The 17,010-nt window shown below is 41.1% G+C and overlaps 1 protein-coding gene across 4 annotated transcripts in view; it reads left to right on the forward strand.

Annotated features, from left to right (window-relative positions):
* ZBTB7C (zinc finger and BTB domain containing 7C) overlaps nt 1-13,477 on the forward strand; it is a 552,014-nt gene extending 538,537 nt beyond the window's left edge. For all 4 annotated transcript variants that reach the window (XM_051969649.1, XM_051969650.1, XM_051969653.1 and 1 more), the window contains one exon: nt 11,384-13,477. In XM_051969649.1, coding sequence (XP_051825609.1) covers nt 11,384-12,029 — 646 coding nt within the window. In that variant the 3' untranslated portion in view covers nt 12,030-13,477. The remainder of the gene's footprint in view (nt 1-11,383) is intronic.
* Nucleotides 13,478-17,010: the final 3,533 nt, after the last annotated feature.

Below are 17,010 nucleotides of genomic sequence, written 5' to 3' on the forward strand. Positions count from 1 at the left end.
GAAGGTTAGATTAGGTGACCTCTGAGGTCTCTTCCTAGGAATATGAATTAATGAGAAAGTTTGTCTGCCACATAGTGAGTGTACTGCCATCCCGAGTATTAGACTCATTAAAAAAAATACATCAGAACTTTACATATGACAATATTTTGTTTTCTTCAAGTAGAGAATCATAGAATCACAACGTTTCAGAATTGGAAGGGATGGTATCTAGACCAAACCTTCTCAGAAGGAAGAAGCACTTAACAAACTTTAAAGCATTGCACAAGAGTAATAATTATTATCATCCCTGACAAGAGCTGCTTAACCATCTCTAGTGACAGGGAGCTTAAAACCCTTCAAGGCTGTCCATTCCATTGCTGGACAGTTCTGGTTAGTAAGAGTTTCTTCCTTGCGATAAGCTAAAATCTGGCACCCCAAAGGTCCCACACATTGACTGTTGATGTTGGACTAAATAAAATGTCTCATCTTAGTTCCACATGACAGCACTTCAAGATGAACACAATACTAATATTCCCTTCAAGGTCTCTCTTTATTACACTAAAAAAAAAAGCCCACTAATTCCATTTCTTTGGTTAGCTATGCTAACCAAGTTCCAACTCTAGGGTCTTTTCTGGAAATAACCTGGGAACATGATTGTCAGTAGCATAGTCATTTATGGTAGCACATTGTCCTTTGAGTATGGATTTGATAGGGGGAATGACCAAATGGAATCCAGAGTCAAAGCTGATGAATTAAGTCAAATGGGAGTTTCTGTTTTGGGTTAAAAAAAAAAGAGGGGCCATGGGGGGCGGGGGGGGGGGGGAAGGGGGAAGAAGCAAAGAAAAGGCAATGTCCTAATGGGTAGAGGCTTGGAATGAAAAGACCTGAATTCAAATCACATATGAGCATTGGTAAAGAGTTTAAGTTTTCAGTCTTCCATTCTTTAAAAATAGAAATTAAAGATAAATTGCCAGTCAATGTCAGTGGACATTTCTTCTACTGATGAAATCTGTAGCAAAAATAAGACAAAAAACAATAAACTGATGAAGTTGATTTCCTTCTCTGGCTTTTAATCAGACTCTGAAGGCCATTTCCAAAGGAGAGCTCTAAACACATGATAAATAATGCCAATATCTCTGAAATAAGTCTATACCCTCCCAAGGTGACTACTTTGAAGGGTGCAACACTCACTCGGATGTGTTAGTTCTGACCTATGGGTTAAGAAGCTAGGGGAAATTTTTGTTTTGTTTTGCCTCGTGTTCATACCACATAGGGACTGAGTTAAAGGCCTTTCTTTATGTACAATTTTTTCAGCTAATCCTTTTCCTCTAATGCTCTGATTGATGCTTTCTTCCTGTGGTTGGCAACTGGACCCAGCAGTTTTATGGTAGGCAACAGGGGATGTGTCCCTGTTGGAAGTGATACATTGCCATCCTTGGTTCACTGATGAATCTGCCCTGGGTTTCAGCTAAATCCTTGAGCTGATCTTATCAAATCCCTACCCTGTCATCCTCCCATTGACCTAATCCAGGTCCTGAATCATCCCTAAGATTCACATCAAAGCTGAGCCTTGCTATTCTTGGCCCAGACTATATTTCTCAGTGTCCTCAGGCCCCTTCAACCCCTGCCAGTCCACAGCAGGCACGCAAGCCAGTAATGCTCGGCAGCACCTGGGAGCCTTGTCCATACCACTAGCCAGACTTACCATGCCCTCTGGCTCCTAGTTTCCTTGGGTAAATGCGGATCAAAAAGGAAAAAAATTAGAAAACTTTTCCAGGGTGAAAATGCTCTATCAGTTTTGACCTGAGAGAAAACCAAGTGATTTATGGTGGCAAAGAAAAATGATATTATGTTCAAGGAATTGTGCTAAGCACTTTACAAATATTATTTCATTTGAGTCTCACATAACTCTGAAAAGGAGATGCTATTATTATCCCCTTTTTATAGCTGAAGAAACTGAAGCAAACAGAAGTTAAGGGACTTCATCAGAATTTTAAAGCTAGTAAAGTATGTGAGGTTAAATTTGACTGAATCCACAGAGCTGACTACCTGCTAAAACACTAGATTTAGAGTCAAAAGACTTGGATTTAAATTCTTGTTCTGCTGCTTTCTACCTGTGTGACCTTAGCCAAGTCACAGTCTTAGACTTCAGTCTCCAATTTGCCATCTGGGGAATCCCTTTCCTTCAGCATCTCTTACTTTTATAGCTTTTAGTTCAGCAAAACAGTGTAAGGAATATTTGTTAGGCACATACTGTGTGTGCTAGACACTTGGAATACAAATGTGAACAATGAGCTGCCACAGCTCTCAAGGTGTTTAGAGTCAATTGGGAGGACATAATGAACGAATGAGTAAGCACAACGAGAGAAGTAAAGTAACAGGACAAAGACAAGAAACAAAGCACACTAGAAAAATCTGAGAAGAAAACACTTTCACTTAGGGGAGACCTTGGAAGGCACCTGATTTAAGCTCTAACGGGAGAAAAAAAAGGACTTTAATAGACAAAGAGATAGGAAATCAGTGTATCCCACGTATATGGGATGACCTTTACAAATGGCCAGAGGTTGAGAGTAATAGAACACGATCAGGGAATGGTTAATAGTCATATTTAGCTCAAATATAGAGTTCATGGAATAAGACCAGAAAAACAAGTTGTAGCCATACTATTGTGGGCTTTAAATGCCACATAGAATTTGCATTCTGTCCTAAGTGGTGCAATAGATAGAGCACTGGGCCTGAGTCAGGAAGACCCTATTTCAAATTTGGTCTCAGACACTTATTAGCCATTGTAATCCTGAGCAAGTCATTTAGCTGCTATCTTTCTCCTTTAACTGCAAAATAGCGATAAGAAAAGTATCTACTTCTCAAGTTGTTGGAAGGATCAAGTAAAATAATCTTCATTAAAACATTTAGCATAGCTCCTGGCATATAATAGTACTATATAAATATTATTTTTTAAAAATTTCTTATGGCAACAAGAAGCTACTTACTAAAGGTTTAGGGGTAGGAGACTTGTGCCTTAGCAAGATTATTTTAGCTGCAGCGTGGAGAGGGGAGAGATTGAAATCAGGGAAAACAGTTAGGCTACTCTGCAATGCAGGCCAGAGATTGCAGCCTTCTGCTAAAAGACCTGGAAACCCTTATGGCTGATAGTCGGGCAGAAAGGAGGAGAAGAAATGAGGTGGCAATTTATACAAACATTGTGTCAGGGATGTACCTTTCCTACACAATCCAGGATGGCCTTTTGAGGAACTCTGAAACTCCTTTTAAAAATACATCTTTGTGTAAGGGAATGTTAGATTTCTGGCTCTGTACTTTGCTGGGTAAAATTTATTCAGGACAAGCAAAATATACACTGTCAAAGCTTTCTGACAAGACCAGAATATTTTTTGCCCTTAGCAACAAGAGAATCCCAACAGGTTTCAGACAGAGAACTGTTTGAAAATAATTTTAATAGTCTGCAAACCATAGGGTTTAACAATAGGACTCTCGACGAGCTTACTCAGAAATTCATCCTGGATTCTTTTCTATTGTCCCTGGCACACATTCACAAAGGAGAGAATATAAAGAGACACTAACCAACAGAAAAGTCATTCCTGGTTACCATCTGCCTTTTACCTATGGCTAGGATGTGGCACACTGCACCATAGGTTGGTCTTCCCTACCAACAGAATCCCCTGATGGGAGAGTCAAGGAAGCATAAAACAGTCACTGTCTTCAAGAAGCTTATGGTCTAATTGGGGAGATGTACATACACTGGCACTTGGAAGACAAGCATGAACAATGAGATGCTCTCATGCCCAAGTTTATAGTCAATTAGGATAATAGGTACAATGCAAGAAAGGTGTGATAGCACAAAAGAAAGACATAAATCCCACTAGAAAAATCTGAGAATACTTTAGTTTCGGGAAGAGTCAGAGAAGGCACCTAATCTGAGTTGTGAAGAAAAAAAGATGAGGTAGAGATGGCCTTTACAAATAGCCAGAAGTTGAGGGTGGCAGGAAACAACATCAAATAAACCAAGACTAACAGGCAAACAAGTTATGGACATACCACAGGTGCTGTAGGAGATGGGAGGACAAGAAACTCAGTGAGGAGTTGGGGAAGGATGCATGGAGGCAGTAGGATTTGAGGTGGGTGTTGGAGGATAGATGTGATTTCAGAGAGGTAGGAGAGAGTTCTCTCTGGGTTCTGCTTCAACCACAAAGTGTTCAGTCCCAGTTGTTCCTTGAATTGGAGCCGTTAAAGTTGAGATTAGCAAATAATTGTATATTAAAGGTGATGGGAGCCTAACACTATACCAGGAACAAGAGGAATACAGATGGGAAGGACTTTATAGTTTGGTTTAGAGAAAATGTACATAAAACAACTGTGAATGACATATTTTAGAGACAGATTTCTGCCTCTATCCTGTTAGATCATAATTTCAGAGTTGGAAGGAATTTTAGATGCCATTTAGTCCAACCTCTTCTTTTTCCATATGGGAAAACTGAGGAAAAGAGAAATTAAGTGACTTTTCCCACTTCACACAGTCAGTGTCCAGAGCAAGATTTGAAAGTCTTACTGTACTTACTGACTGTAAGTCTAGTGCCTTATCTGCTACTCTGCTGCATATTCATCTCTAGATCCTTGGAAAGGAGTATTTCAAATTGTGGTAACTGGGAGTTAGGAAGAGCCAAGCTAGATGCTTCTTGTCATACCTTCTAGTGTGTTGAAATAAGATAGGATGGCCAAAGTAGGGTGAGAAATACACTGATAAGCTGTGTGACCCTAAACAAGCCACAGCCTCTCAGAGCCACAGTTTTCTCATCTGTAAAATAGGGATAGAATCTGTAAAAGCTATTTTATAAGACTATGACCTTCAAATGAGTCCATGAACAGAAGGAAATTTGAAAATTTTAAAGATTTATATAAATGTCTATTAATATTATTTTAACATCTCTAGATTTCAGAAAAATTGCCACTTTTAGACCCAAATTCCCTACTTCATATGTAAACCCATACTAAGCACTCTGAGAAATGTTCCCAAAATGTGATTATCTTCTCACAAAGCAATGTTGAGAGCTGGGATTTTTGTTTGGGTTTCAGTTCTTCGGCTAGGGTTTTTTTTTTTTTCTAATTCCCTAACTTCTGGCAGCTCTTAGAATCTTATTAAGATAATGTAATGTCATTAGCAGCAGCAGGAAGAAGGGAATTTGTTCCATACCATCAGGTTGCCGAGAAGATCTGTGTCTGCAGTGCTGGGAAGGCATTATTCTGATTGGGAATTTTATGGAGGGCAGTTCAGTGTTAGACCAGAGGTCTCCCAGTTCTTTTTATTAACTGTGGGTATGGATGAGCTCATAGGGAGCTTCTTGCTGGCCTGGCCTTCTTTTCAGAAGGTGAATTCTTTGAGCTGGCAGGCAGGAAGGCAGCAGATTGAGACTCAGGTAAGCGTGTAAGTGGCAGGAGATAAAGGGAAGGAAGGGGAAGGGGGTGACAAGTGCAGGAAGCATGACTTTTATAGATGAGAGAACTACAGAGGACCCTAGGCCACAAGGTTACTGATTGGCTCACCCACTATAATCTCTGTTTTCTAAAGTGGGTTTTTTTTTGGGGGGTGAGGGGGATTGTTTGGGTTTTTGGCTTTATCTTTTTTAAAATTTCCAAAATGAGGATTTTTAACCTGGACCTCCAAATGGAATTGTAGATAGATATAAGACACTTGGAAACTCTAATGTTATGATAATTGTATTTCAATATAATTGGTTTCCTTTGCAATCCTGTGTATTTTATTTTATGCATTTAAAAGAGTATTACATTTTTTGGTTGTTTTTCTTTTTACATTATTGTAGTCACTGTTTTGGTTTTTACTTTAATAGCTTTTTATTTTTCTAAATACATCTAAAGATAGTTTTTAACATTCACCTTTGCAAAACCTTGTGTTCCAAATTTTTCTCCCTCTCTGCCCCTCCCTCCTCTCCTAGACAACAAGCAATCAGATATATGTTAAACATTATAAAGTGCTCTATGGCTAGATGCTATTTTATGTAATCCTCACAAGAATCCCAGATTGTTGTTGTTTTTCTTTAGCTTCTGAACTTTTTGTGACCTCATATGGGGTTTTCTTGGCAAAGATACTAGAGTGGTTTGCCATTTCCTTCTTTAATTCATTTTATAGATGTGGAAACTGAGGCAGACAAGGTGAAGCAACTTGGCCAGGGTCACATAGCTAGCAAGTGACTGCCTCAGGATTCACATTCAGGCCTTCATGATTCCAAGTGCAGCTTCCTCCATGAAATAAAGCAGGACAGAGATTTGAACAGCAAGCCAGAAGGTCTATGATCTAAGGCTGGCTCCATTGCTAAGCAGCTGTGTGACCCTGAGATATCACCTGAGCTTTAAAGGCTTAGTTTTCTTATCTTTAAAGTGAGGAGAAAGCAGAAGATGCTTTCTGAGGCTCTTTCCAGCTCTAGCATTCCATGATTCTGTCCTCCTCATACAGGCAAATGTACACACATTTATAGGTGTCCTTTAAGTTGGTTGAGTGCAGGACATGGGATATTGGCAGGAAGCCTCAAAAAACAATGAGGATTTTATAGCTCTGGCCTAGCTGGTGCCAGGGGGAGAGCTTTAAAAATAGAATAAACTCTTGATCTGTCTAGGCCACTTGGGTTGGATATGCTGTGTCCTAGAGGCAGAGGAACCCACCAGGTGCTCTCTCAAGAATCCTATCTCTGAGAACTTGGTGATTTTTTTTTTAGAATGAGATTGAACTAGGGCCAGAGCCCTTCAAATTTTGGTCCAGGAAACTCCAAGATTCAGGGAGGCCCCATCATTCTCTAGTGGCAGCTGTGTTTAATTTTGTGTCTGCTCAATTCTCTCTTAATTCCTTCTCTTCCCTTCCCTTATTCCCCACCCCCATTGCCCTGGGACTGAAAAAGAAAGATGTGAACAGGGGTTCCCAGCACCAGAAAAACCTGTCAATGAAGTTTTCCCTCAGGTGACTTCTTTGGTGTTTTTACTACATCCCATCTGTGAAATGGGCAGAGAATTGGAAGGGACCTGAAAGATCATCCCATGCAATTCCCTCACTTACAAAGGAGAAAATTGAAGGCTAGAGGAGCTCTGAAATTCAAGTATATAATTCCCCATTTTAATCCTTATCATTGCTCTTTAATAGTCCAAAGAGGGTTGGTGATGCTACTAACAGTAAGTCATCCAGCATCTTGGTTTCCCCACTTTAAATGAAGTATTGGACTCTAATTAGGAGATCTCTTATGTTACTTCCAGGTCTAAGAATTCCCTGAAATATTGTAGATATAATCTGATTACAAAGCATGTGAATGCAGCATCCTTGAAGGGGAAAAGAAGGGGAAATGTCACAAAAGAGAAGGGAGCTTCCTCCTCCCCCACCAACCTCATAGTACTCGATGGATGGATGTAGATGAGCCTCAGGTCTTTCTGAGCACCAGCTGGCAAAGCTACTTCCCTCCACCCCCATCCTTCCTGTCTCCCTGAGTCACTCCAGCTGCTTGATTCCCACAGGGACAGCAGCAGTGACATCGGAAGGGATGCCAAAGGTCAGGGGAATATCCTAGAGCAGAGGGGAATATCCTAGACACTGGAAGGCTAGCTCCATAATTCTACTCACAAGCCCCAATGACAGTCAGGCCAGGAGCTCAACCAGTAGGGAGAGAAGGACAAAAGGGGTAATGTTCACTCAGTGCTCCCCCTTCTTCATTCCCCAAGAATCTCTTTTGGTCAAGCTTTAGAGACAACCTGGACATGAGAGCCAGTGGGACATCTAGTGGTTAGTGTCAATCAGGAAGGGAAAAGAAAGCATCTCTCAGTCCCAGGGTCCTGGAAGGGATAGCCCCAGACTCACCAATGTGGAAAGGTTTTAATTTGATCAAATTAAGTTGTAGCCAGTAATTTCAATGTGGAATTCAGTTTCTAAAATTGTACCAGCCGGAAACCAGAGCCCCAACATGAAGTCAGAAGCTTTGTTCCACAAACAGGACTTGCAGTGGAGGTCTAGGAACACTATGAAAAGCAGCCTATGGTACATATCTACAAATGTGAATACTATGGTATTTATATGATGCTGACTGTGTGCAGGACTCTGGGTCAGGACCGAGAGAGGTCTGACTGAGGTCTAAAGTTTAGACAATATACAGACCCTTTTCTGACCTTTTAAGTTTCTTCCAGGTCCAAACCAGGATCCTAAGACATGGGAAAACAATAAGGTATAGTGGGCAGTGTGAGAAATTTGAAGTTAGAAAGAAGTTGGTTTCTTCCAATATGATTCATAAATAAATTTGTATTAAAAATAAATAAATTTACTAGAAAAAATTTAAAAATACACACACAAAGGAAGAAATTGGTTCAAATTCCATCTCTGATGCGTATTAGCTATGTAATCTTGGTGAAGTCATATATTCTCTCTGAGCCTCAGTTTCTGTATCTCTAAATGAAGATCTTTCTAATTCTAGCTCTATGATCTATAAAATGAACATACCAAAACCTGTAATAAACCTCATAAGGTTTGGAGGAGAATTAAATGAGACAATGCATGTATGTAAAGTCCTTTTTAAACCTTAAATCATTCTGATTTAATTCACTTTCATTCACTTTAGTCACTTTAATTGAATTTGACTCTTCATGACCCCATTTAGGGTTTTCTTTGCAAAGAAATTGGAATGGTTTACCATTTCCTTTTCCAACTAATTTTACAGAGGGGTAAACTGTGGCAAATGGAATTAAGTGATTTGCCCAATATCACACATATGATAAATGTCTAAGGCTAGATTTGAACTCAGAAAGATGAGTACCAACAACCTGCCCATAACCTTTAGGGCAAAATGTCATTATTGGCTATTATCATGCTATGATGTCTCACAGAGCTTACAATTTAGAAGGATACTAAGAAAAAAAGTCATATATTCAGTGTTAACATAAGTACATTGGAGAGTTATCATCAAAAAATACTATTGTTACTGAGAATAGAAGGTCATAACTGATCTAATTGAAAGAATCAGGGAAAGGTTTCAGGGAAGAGATAGAGACCATGACATGCCTAGAAACTGGAGAATTATAAGCTATGTGAATTTGGGAGAATCCCTAACCTCTTTGAGCATTATTTCTTCACTTGTTAAATAGGAGTACAAATATTTGAACAATCATTATGAGGAAAATGCCACTCTCACTGCCTACCTCAAAGGCATCTGTAGACCTTAAGGATCTGAAGAAGGAGAATTCTCATTATTCATCACAGGAATGAAGAAACTTCCTGAAGTTTCCTTTGTACAGGCTTCATGAGACAGGTGAAATCTTAAAAAAAAAAAAAAAAAGACTATCAAGTTTTAAGAGATAGTCTCTTAAGTCACATATATGTCAGGAGAAGGGGTTATATTTGATTTAGTTCTACACTCACTTATTAAACACTCACTGTATGCATGGCACTGCAATGTGCTAGTGTTTCAAGACATAGGAAAAGATAGTCACTGTCATTAACTAGTCATGGCTTTTTCCCCAGGGCACCAAAATTCTTTAGCTAGTTAACTGGTAACTAGTTTACAAAAGTTAGTTAAAATAGGAAGGTACCAGATCATTTTTCCTTTCCCCCTCTTCTCTTAGTAGCTATCTCTTATATAAAGGTGAGGAGAAAGGTCTTAGGTTTTCTGTTTTCTTTCTACAGTTCATTGTCTTGTATCCTAAAATCTCTCCTCAAAGTTCTTCTCCTGCCCCACTGAATTCATCTTAGAAGTGGATTTGGGAGCACCTACTCTGCTGTTCACCTTCACATGGTAGAATTGCTAGCTCTGACTCTCCCTGCCCTCAAGAAATCTGTAGTGTATTAAAGGAGATTAGACATGGAGATGATGACACAAATAAGCATAATAGAAATTAAAACAAAGAAAATATCCAAACAAAGTGTTATGAGAAAGAAGATTTGAGGACCTCATTGATCTCAGTTGACCAATGAAGCAGGGAGAGGGAACGGACCTTGGGTTTCATTGGTGATGGAACTCTCAATTCTTCTACAGATGCACATGAACACCATCTCTTCAATTATAGTCTTAGATAGTACATATCCTGGGGGATTGGAAGATTAAGTGACTTATGTAGGATCATGTTGCTAGTATGGATCAGAGGTGAGTTTTGAACACATGCCTTACCTCTTTAGAAGCCTACCCTCTGACCACTCTATCATGATGCTTCTTAACCAATTAAAAGGGACAAGTGGGAGGAGTAGAACTTTTAAGTATCCACTTTTAAGAATCAAATATCAGAGAAAAAAACTTTTTATGGGGAATTTTTTTCCTTCTAAAACACCAAATTTCCAGAGAATGTCTTGTGCTCAGTACATATTTAGCCCAAACAGTGTAATACAGAAAAAAAAAAAAATAGTGTTAGTTTTGGAAACAAGAAAATCCGGATTCAAATCCTGTTTCTGGTATTGAGATAGAAATATTTTCATTTCTAGCCTGGAGAATAGGGATTGATGCTCTGTAACCACTGGGAAAAGATGACCCAGAGGTGAGTCAGGTTTGGAATAAGATCCTGAGACCCTAGCAATTCCTCTTTCCAGAGGACTGGCTTACCTAAGGATTTACCACTCATGAGAGCTAGGTAAGAGGAAAAGACAGGAGCAGAATCCTGTCCTCCAGACCGCGGAGGATTTTTTTTTTCCTTAACCATGCTATGCTTTGCCTCAGAATACCAGTAACCTAAACCTTGAAAAACATTCCTGTTGATTAGGGAGCATTCCTTTTGCACCTGGCACTTTTATAAGAAGTAAAATTACCTGCAGACAAAGAACAGAGCCCAGGGCTTAGGAAGGGAACAGCCACATGAGATGCTTGGATGAGGTGTGCCCAGCCTTCTATAGTCACCTGGATTAACTTGCTCTCAGGATGAACAGACCTCAACAGGCCCCAGGGTTTGGGCTGGGATAAGGGGCTTTGAGCTGAAGCCCCAGGATGGGAACAGCAGAAGGTGAAATGATTCCCATAGCATCAGAGGCGGGGAAGGGAGGCTCTAAAGCAGAATATTCCATTCCCCTAGTGAGGGGCTGGGGGTGGGGTCATCCATTGGCCACAAGACTGGCATTGTGAGCTCCCCTGGATGCTGTTGCACTGTGCCTCAGGTGGGGCTCTAAAGGGAAAGCCCTGTTAATTCTGAGTTATAAAACTGTAGAAATACCTGCAGATAACGGAGGTTCGGAGGAAAGGGGGCATTTAGGAATACTGCTGTTCCTTTGCGGATGAACACATTAGAGTTGAGCTACCACACTTGGTTGGAGAGTTGACCGGAGGAAGAGCAGCGGGTCTCAGAGTTGGGGGAGGGTAGGAAGGAGGGAATGAAACGTCCATGTTCTAATCACGGCTCTCTCTTTTCCTTCCCTGCGTTTGTCTCACAGGCAGGACAAGCTGAAAATTCATATGAGGAAGCACACAGGTGAGCGGCCTTACCTGTGCATCCACTGCAATGCCAAGTTTGTGCACAACTATGACCTCAAAAACCATATGCGCATTCACACAGGTGTCCGGCCCTACCAGTGTGAGTTCTGCTACAAGAGCTTCACCCGCTCAGACCACCTCCACCGCCACATCAAGCGCCAGAGCTGCCGAATATCGCGGCCCCGCCGCGGCCGCAAGCCTGCCGCCTGGAGGGCTGCCAGCCTTCTCTTTGGCCCCACTCCCCCAACAGAGGAGAAGGCCTTCATGGTGCCGCCGACCCTGGGGGAGATCGGGGGCCATCTTGGCGGGGGAGCCATGTGCCTGCCAGGCCCCAGCCCTCCAAAGCACTATCTGGGGGCCCCGAAGGGGACCCTCAGCCTGCAGGAGCTGGAGCGACAGTTTGAAGAGACACAGATGAAGCTGTTTGGGAGGGCACAGCTGGAGGCAGAGAGGAATGCCGGGGGCCTCTTTGCCTTCGCCTTGGCAGAGAACATGGCCGCCCGACCCTACTTCCCCCTCCCAGACCCGTGGAGTGCCGGGCTGGCCGGACTCACCGGCCTGGCAGGACTCAATCACATGGCCTCTATGTCCGAAGCAAACAATTAGCCCTAACTTTTTTCATGCCCATCTCTCCTCTGCTCCTTTTCCATACCGAGACACCTAATCTCCCTCTTCCTCCCCTTTTCCCTTGCCCCAAGACGGGTTTTGTAAGTTCTCTACATTTTATTTTAAAAAAAAGAGAAAAAAGAAAAAAAAAAGAGAAAAGAAAGTAGCAAAGCCACACAACCCAGGCCTCCTTGGGCAGCAGCCACCAATTTTCTCACTCCAAAGAAGAGAAATCACCTTCTAAGGGAAATAGCTATTCACGACTGGACACAAAACCTAAGCAGACCTGGGTCTTAGCCTCTTTCGTCTGTCTCCCCCACACAGAAGCCAGGGAGGAAATATTTCTTAGTTGTAGCAGTAACTAGATGGAGGCCAATTTGTCCCGAAAGGCAAGAAGGTGGGTGGGGGAGGGGGTTGCACCCATGGCCTGCAGAAGCTGGGGGACCTTGCTGGCTAGACCCCTTTAGTTCTTTGATGCTCTCTCCCTCAGGCAGAAGCCGCCAGGTTAGTACCAATGCAGATTCCACAATTCCAAATGGGCTTCTAAGAGCTTCCCTTAGCCTATCTGAAGGTAAATGAACCTTTCTATTTTGGAAGGATAACGGTGTTATCCAAAGGAAAAGAACTCTGGAGAGAAAGGAGAATTCCTGCTGGATTCTGCTGCTCTACTGACTGGCTACATGACTTTGTGCAGGTTACTTCCCCTGTCTGTACCTCAGTTTCTCCCATCTCCATAAGGGCCCTCCCATACGTGTCTCTCAAAGGAAGTTGAGAGGATTATTTAGAGGCTCTGTGGGAGGTGCTCTGAACTCCTAGGAGAAAGGCCAGAAGAAACTTGGGCTTATTGTTTTTTGTGTTCCTTGATAAATTCCCAATTGGTGGGAATGGAATGAGGTTCATGCAAGAAGGGAACCACACCGCTCCCCTTCTGATGCCTCAGACCTGAGAGTGACTTTTAAGGGCTCAGAAGACTTTTCTTTTTGTCATTAGTAGAAACTTTCTTTTCAAAGGAAGCATCTATGAAAAAAATCCAGTACACCATTTCTCCTTAGTGATTTTTCCAAGGCCTGGGACCTATTTCTTCTGTTCACAGATCAAGTTCACCACCCCAACAGGTCTTGGGGAGCACCAGTACTCACCTAGAAGGTGGTCGGCTGGATAAATGTTTATTTTAAAACCCAGTATGCCTCTCTTCTACTGCTCTCCCTCTTCCCTACAAGCTTCCTGGAAACTGTGTTCACGTGACTCCTGATGATCCAGGGGTTGATTTTTTTTTTAATCATTTTGTTGTCCAGGGGTTTGGAGTTTCTTTTTCCTTCCTTCCTGGCTACCTAACGTGTTTATTTCTGTTCCTTTGAGCACCTCTGCAAAAGGCTGAATGGAGAAAATCAAGAAACTGAAAGCCCAAATCCCTGTGTCTTGCTCCTTGTAGGAAGCTACAGTATCAAGCTTGGTAGGGAAAAGGTTACAGTGATTAGCTAAAAAAAAAAAAAAAAATTGTTTGGGCTTCTCTGTGGATTTTGTCTGGCCACAGCACTCAGACTATTCCCTGAGAATCAGGGATATTTGGAAATGGCTTGATAGCTCTTGGCCATACAAACTTGAACCTAAAGAGACACCGAAAGTGAAGAAAGCTCTACCTGCCAGACATTCTCCAGTTCGGGGTTGTTCTGCTTTCCTTGAGACATCATAAGTTTCTACAAACATGCTAGGGAAGCAATCCATTGAGAGAGGCTTTTGGGAGCTGCGGTAGTATTGGACTGATAAAGACTAAGAAGAATTCATTAAAGTTCCCTTTCCCCAGACCCATTGACTGGATCCACTAAGAACTCCTCACCTCCCACCTCCACTTACCAACACACAAACACACACACACACACACACACACACACACACACACACACACTCACTCTCTCACACACACTTCTTAGTTTTCCCTTGGGAGCTGATATTAAATGGCCCCAAAAGATCACAGATTCCATCACACTCAAAATTCATTTCTTAGACTGTGCTAGGCCATCTTCTGGTCCTCATGGGGGCCCCAGCATCATCCCAGTTCTATGCCTTGCAGCACACAAATGACTGTATAGCTCTCCCCAATTTCCTCCAACTTGTCCTTCAAGTTTGGAAGTTGCCTGCCTAGGAAGATGGCTTCTTGGCCCCCTACCACCATTTCAGATAATGGTCTCCTGGAATCTGCTAGTCAAACCTTCCCCCAACTCTTGGGGCAGCCAAGGGATGGAGGGCAAACTAAACTTTTTTGTTTTTTAAGAAAAAAAGAAGATAACAAAACAATCTAAAGACATTGGGGCTTTTTTTGTTTTGCTTTGTCTTTTTGTAGATGTGTGATGACTTCTTATAAACTCAACTTTTTCAGATGCCTAGTTACTTCAGGTGTTTTTTGTCTACAATTTGGAGTCATTGTAAAGAATCCAAAGATGTTGAGTACTGTACATCAACAGGAACTTGAAGCAAATGGGTGGGGTGGTTTTGTTTTATTTGTTTATTTGTTCTACTTTTGTTTATAAATTTGTTTTGTTTTTCATTTCCATTTCCCTGTCTGTCTGTGGGAGAACCTTTGGAATTTTTCTATTTATAACTCTTTTTTATGTGATTGCTTTATGTACATTGACACTCAAACAATGTTTGCCTTAGTGATTAAAGGGACAATCTTCCATAACTTTGGTGGCACGCGGCATCCTGCCGAGACAAACTCTCAGCTAACTCTCTGGCCTATTTATTAAACAGTATTAATTGACTTCAGACTCAGTCTTCTGTCAGTTGTGATCCGTGGAGTGTAATGTGACAGCATTATATAGGCTTTTCATGATGAGGTTGACCAGGAAATAGTCTTGATCAACTCCTAGGAAATGTCCTTAGTTCTCTCTTTGGGGCAATAGCCCATATCTTCCATAGGGAGAGATTCACAAAAGCCTGAACAAAAGCTCATCTACCTATAAAATTACCAAGATGATCAAAAAATTCAAAGCCACATTCCAACAACAAAGATTAGATTCCCCCAAATGAATATTGGTGGGTTTGGTCCCCAAAAAGCTATGTTTCCTTCATTCCCTAGTTAAAGCTGATTATTTTTTCTGGAAAACCATGAGTGTAGGTGGTCAGACATTGGTGAGATTGAGCTTTGCATATTTGTGGCTATTCATATCTTAGCTTTGTGCAGACTTTTTGTACAGGTTTAGAAAATTATACATGTATGTATGTGTCTATATGTAGAAATGTATGTAGAAGAGAGAAGCTGTGGGGCTCTTTGAATCCATTTTGCTGGCTCTCCAGACTGTTTCCATGACTTCTCCATGGAAAAGTTGCCCTCTCTGTTCTGATTTCCCTTATCCACTTCACTCTCTAGTAGAACAATGGTATGTCATCTGGAGTCTTCTATGGCCTTCACGACCATAGAGAGCATAAAGAAGGAAAGGGACAGGATGAGAATCAGTCAGAGGATGGATTTTAATATTCAAACCTTGACTCTTTTTCAGATGTGTTTCTCAAAGAATGAAGTATTCAATAAGCTGAATTCTAAAAATTGGTTGCTTAAGGATTGACATAGAACTTCCTCTCATCCTTTCCCACCACACACAAACTTTTTGGTTTTGAACCTAAGAGCTACAAGTCTTTCTAAATGCCCAAGTTCACTTTCCTGCATTAGCAAGGAGAGTCTAGTCAACAAAATGAAATCATTCATAGCATAATGGGATGAATATTGGAATGAAAGTTAGAGTATTTGAGTTCTAGCCCCAACACTGAAGCCAAATAATTGTGATCTCAGAAGTCACTTCCTTTCTTTGTCCTTCAGTTTCCTCATCTTTAAAATGAAAAAATTATCCCAAAAAGTCACTAAAATACCTTCCAAATCTTAATGGTGTTTACTAATTGGGGTTTCTGCAGGGTCTCAACATCAGAGACAATTACCAAAGGCTAAATTGAATATGGAGAAGATCTAGTTGTGCTTGAGTCAAACTGAAGTTGTGCATTTTACTGTTCCATGTAAACTCCTAATTTCTCTTTCTCTATTTTCCCCACTTTTTCCCTCTAATTCCATTCCTTCCTCTGTCTATCTGTCTCTATCTTTCTGTGTCTTTCTCTCTCTCTTTCTCTGTGTCTGTTGGTCTCGGTGTCTGTCTTTCTGTTTCTCTGTCACGCATTGCCTACTCCCTCCAATCTCTTTACATTCCATCAAACCGTACTCTCAGAATAGGTTGTAAATAATCATATATACCTCTCAATGTGTATGTTGCTGTGTTTCCTCTCTCAAGGAGACTTGTATTTTAGGTTTTGTCTCTGACTATGAAAAGAAAAGAAGTATCTTTTGGTAAGTGAAATAAAGGAATCAGTGGCAGGAAAGATAGGCAGTTGGGGAAGATTGGGGACTTTCTGGTACCCCTGAAATAATACACCAATAAGTAGTCTGCCAGCCTAGCTGGGAATCATTGTATATGTATAGGTATATAGGCTAGGTGTGGGTGTGAGTATGGATATGGAGGTATGGGAAAATAAAGACAGAGAAAGAAACAAAGTATGTAAGGACAAAAGCTCCTTAACCCAAATTCTAAGGGCTTCCTCTTATTTCCTGGAGATTAGAGAAGGTTATCAGGACAGTAATAGAAAAAATGCTCTTTGGGTGAAACCCCTGAGGATTATAGTAAGGCCAGTTTTCAGGAATAAAGGGCATGTAAATCATGTCATATGAGAATCTGTTGATAAAACTGGGAAGGACATATTGGCTGTCTTCAAATGCTGGAAGGTCTGACATGTAAAAGAGGGATTAGATTTGATCTAAATGCTTTCAGGCTACAGACTTAGCACCAGTGGGCAGAAATGAGAGGTAAGCAGATTTTGTCTTAATAGAATAACTAGCACTTATAGTTGTTATATAATAAAGTATTAATAACATGTTAAGATTTTCAAAGCTATTTACAAATATATTATTTTATCCTTACAACAAACCTGAGAGGTATGTGCT

The sequence above is a fragment of the Antechinus flavipes genome, chromosome 1, assembly GCF_016432865.1.
Source record: "Antechinus flavipes isolate AdamAnt ecotype Samford, QLD, Australia chromosome 1, AdamAnt_v2, whole genome shotgun sequence".
Classification (NCBI taxonomy): domain Eukaryota; kingdom Metazoa; phylum Chordata; class Mammalia; order Dasyuromorphia; family Dasyuridae; genus Antechinus; species Antechinus flavipes.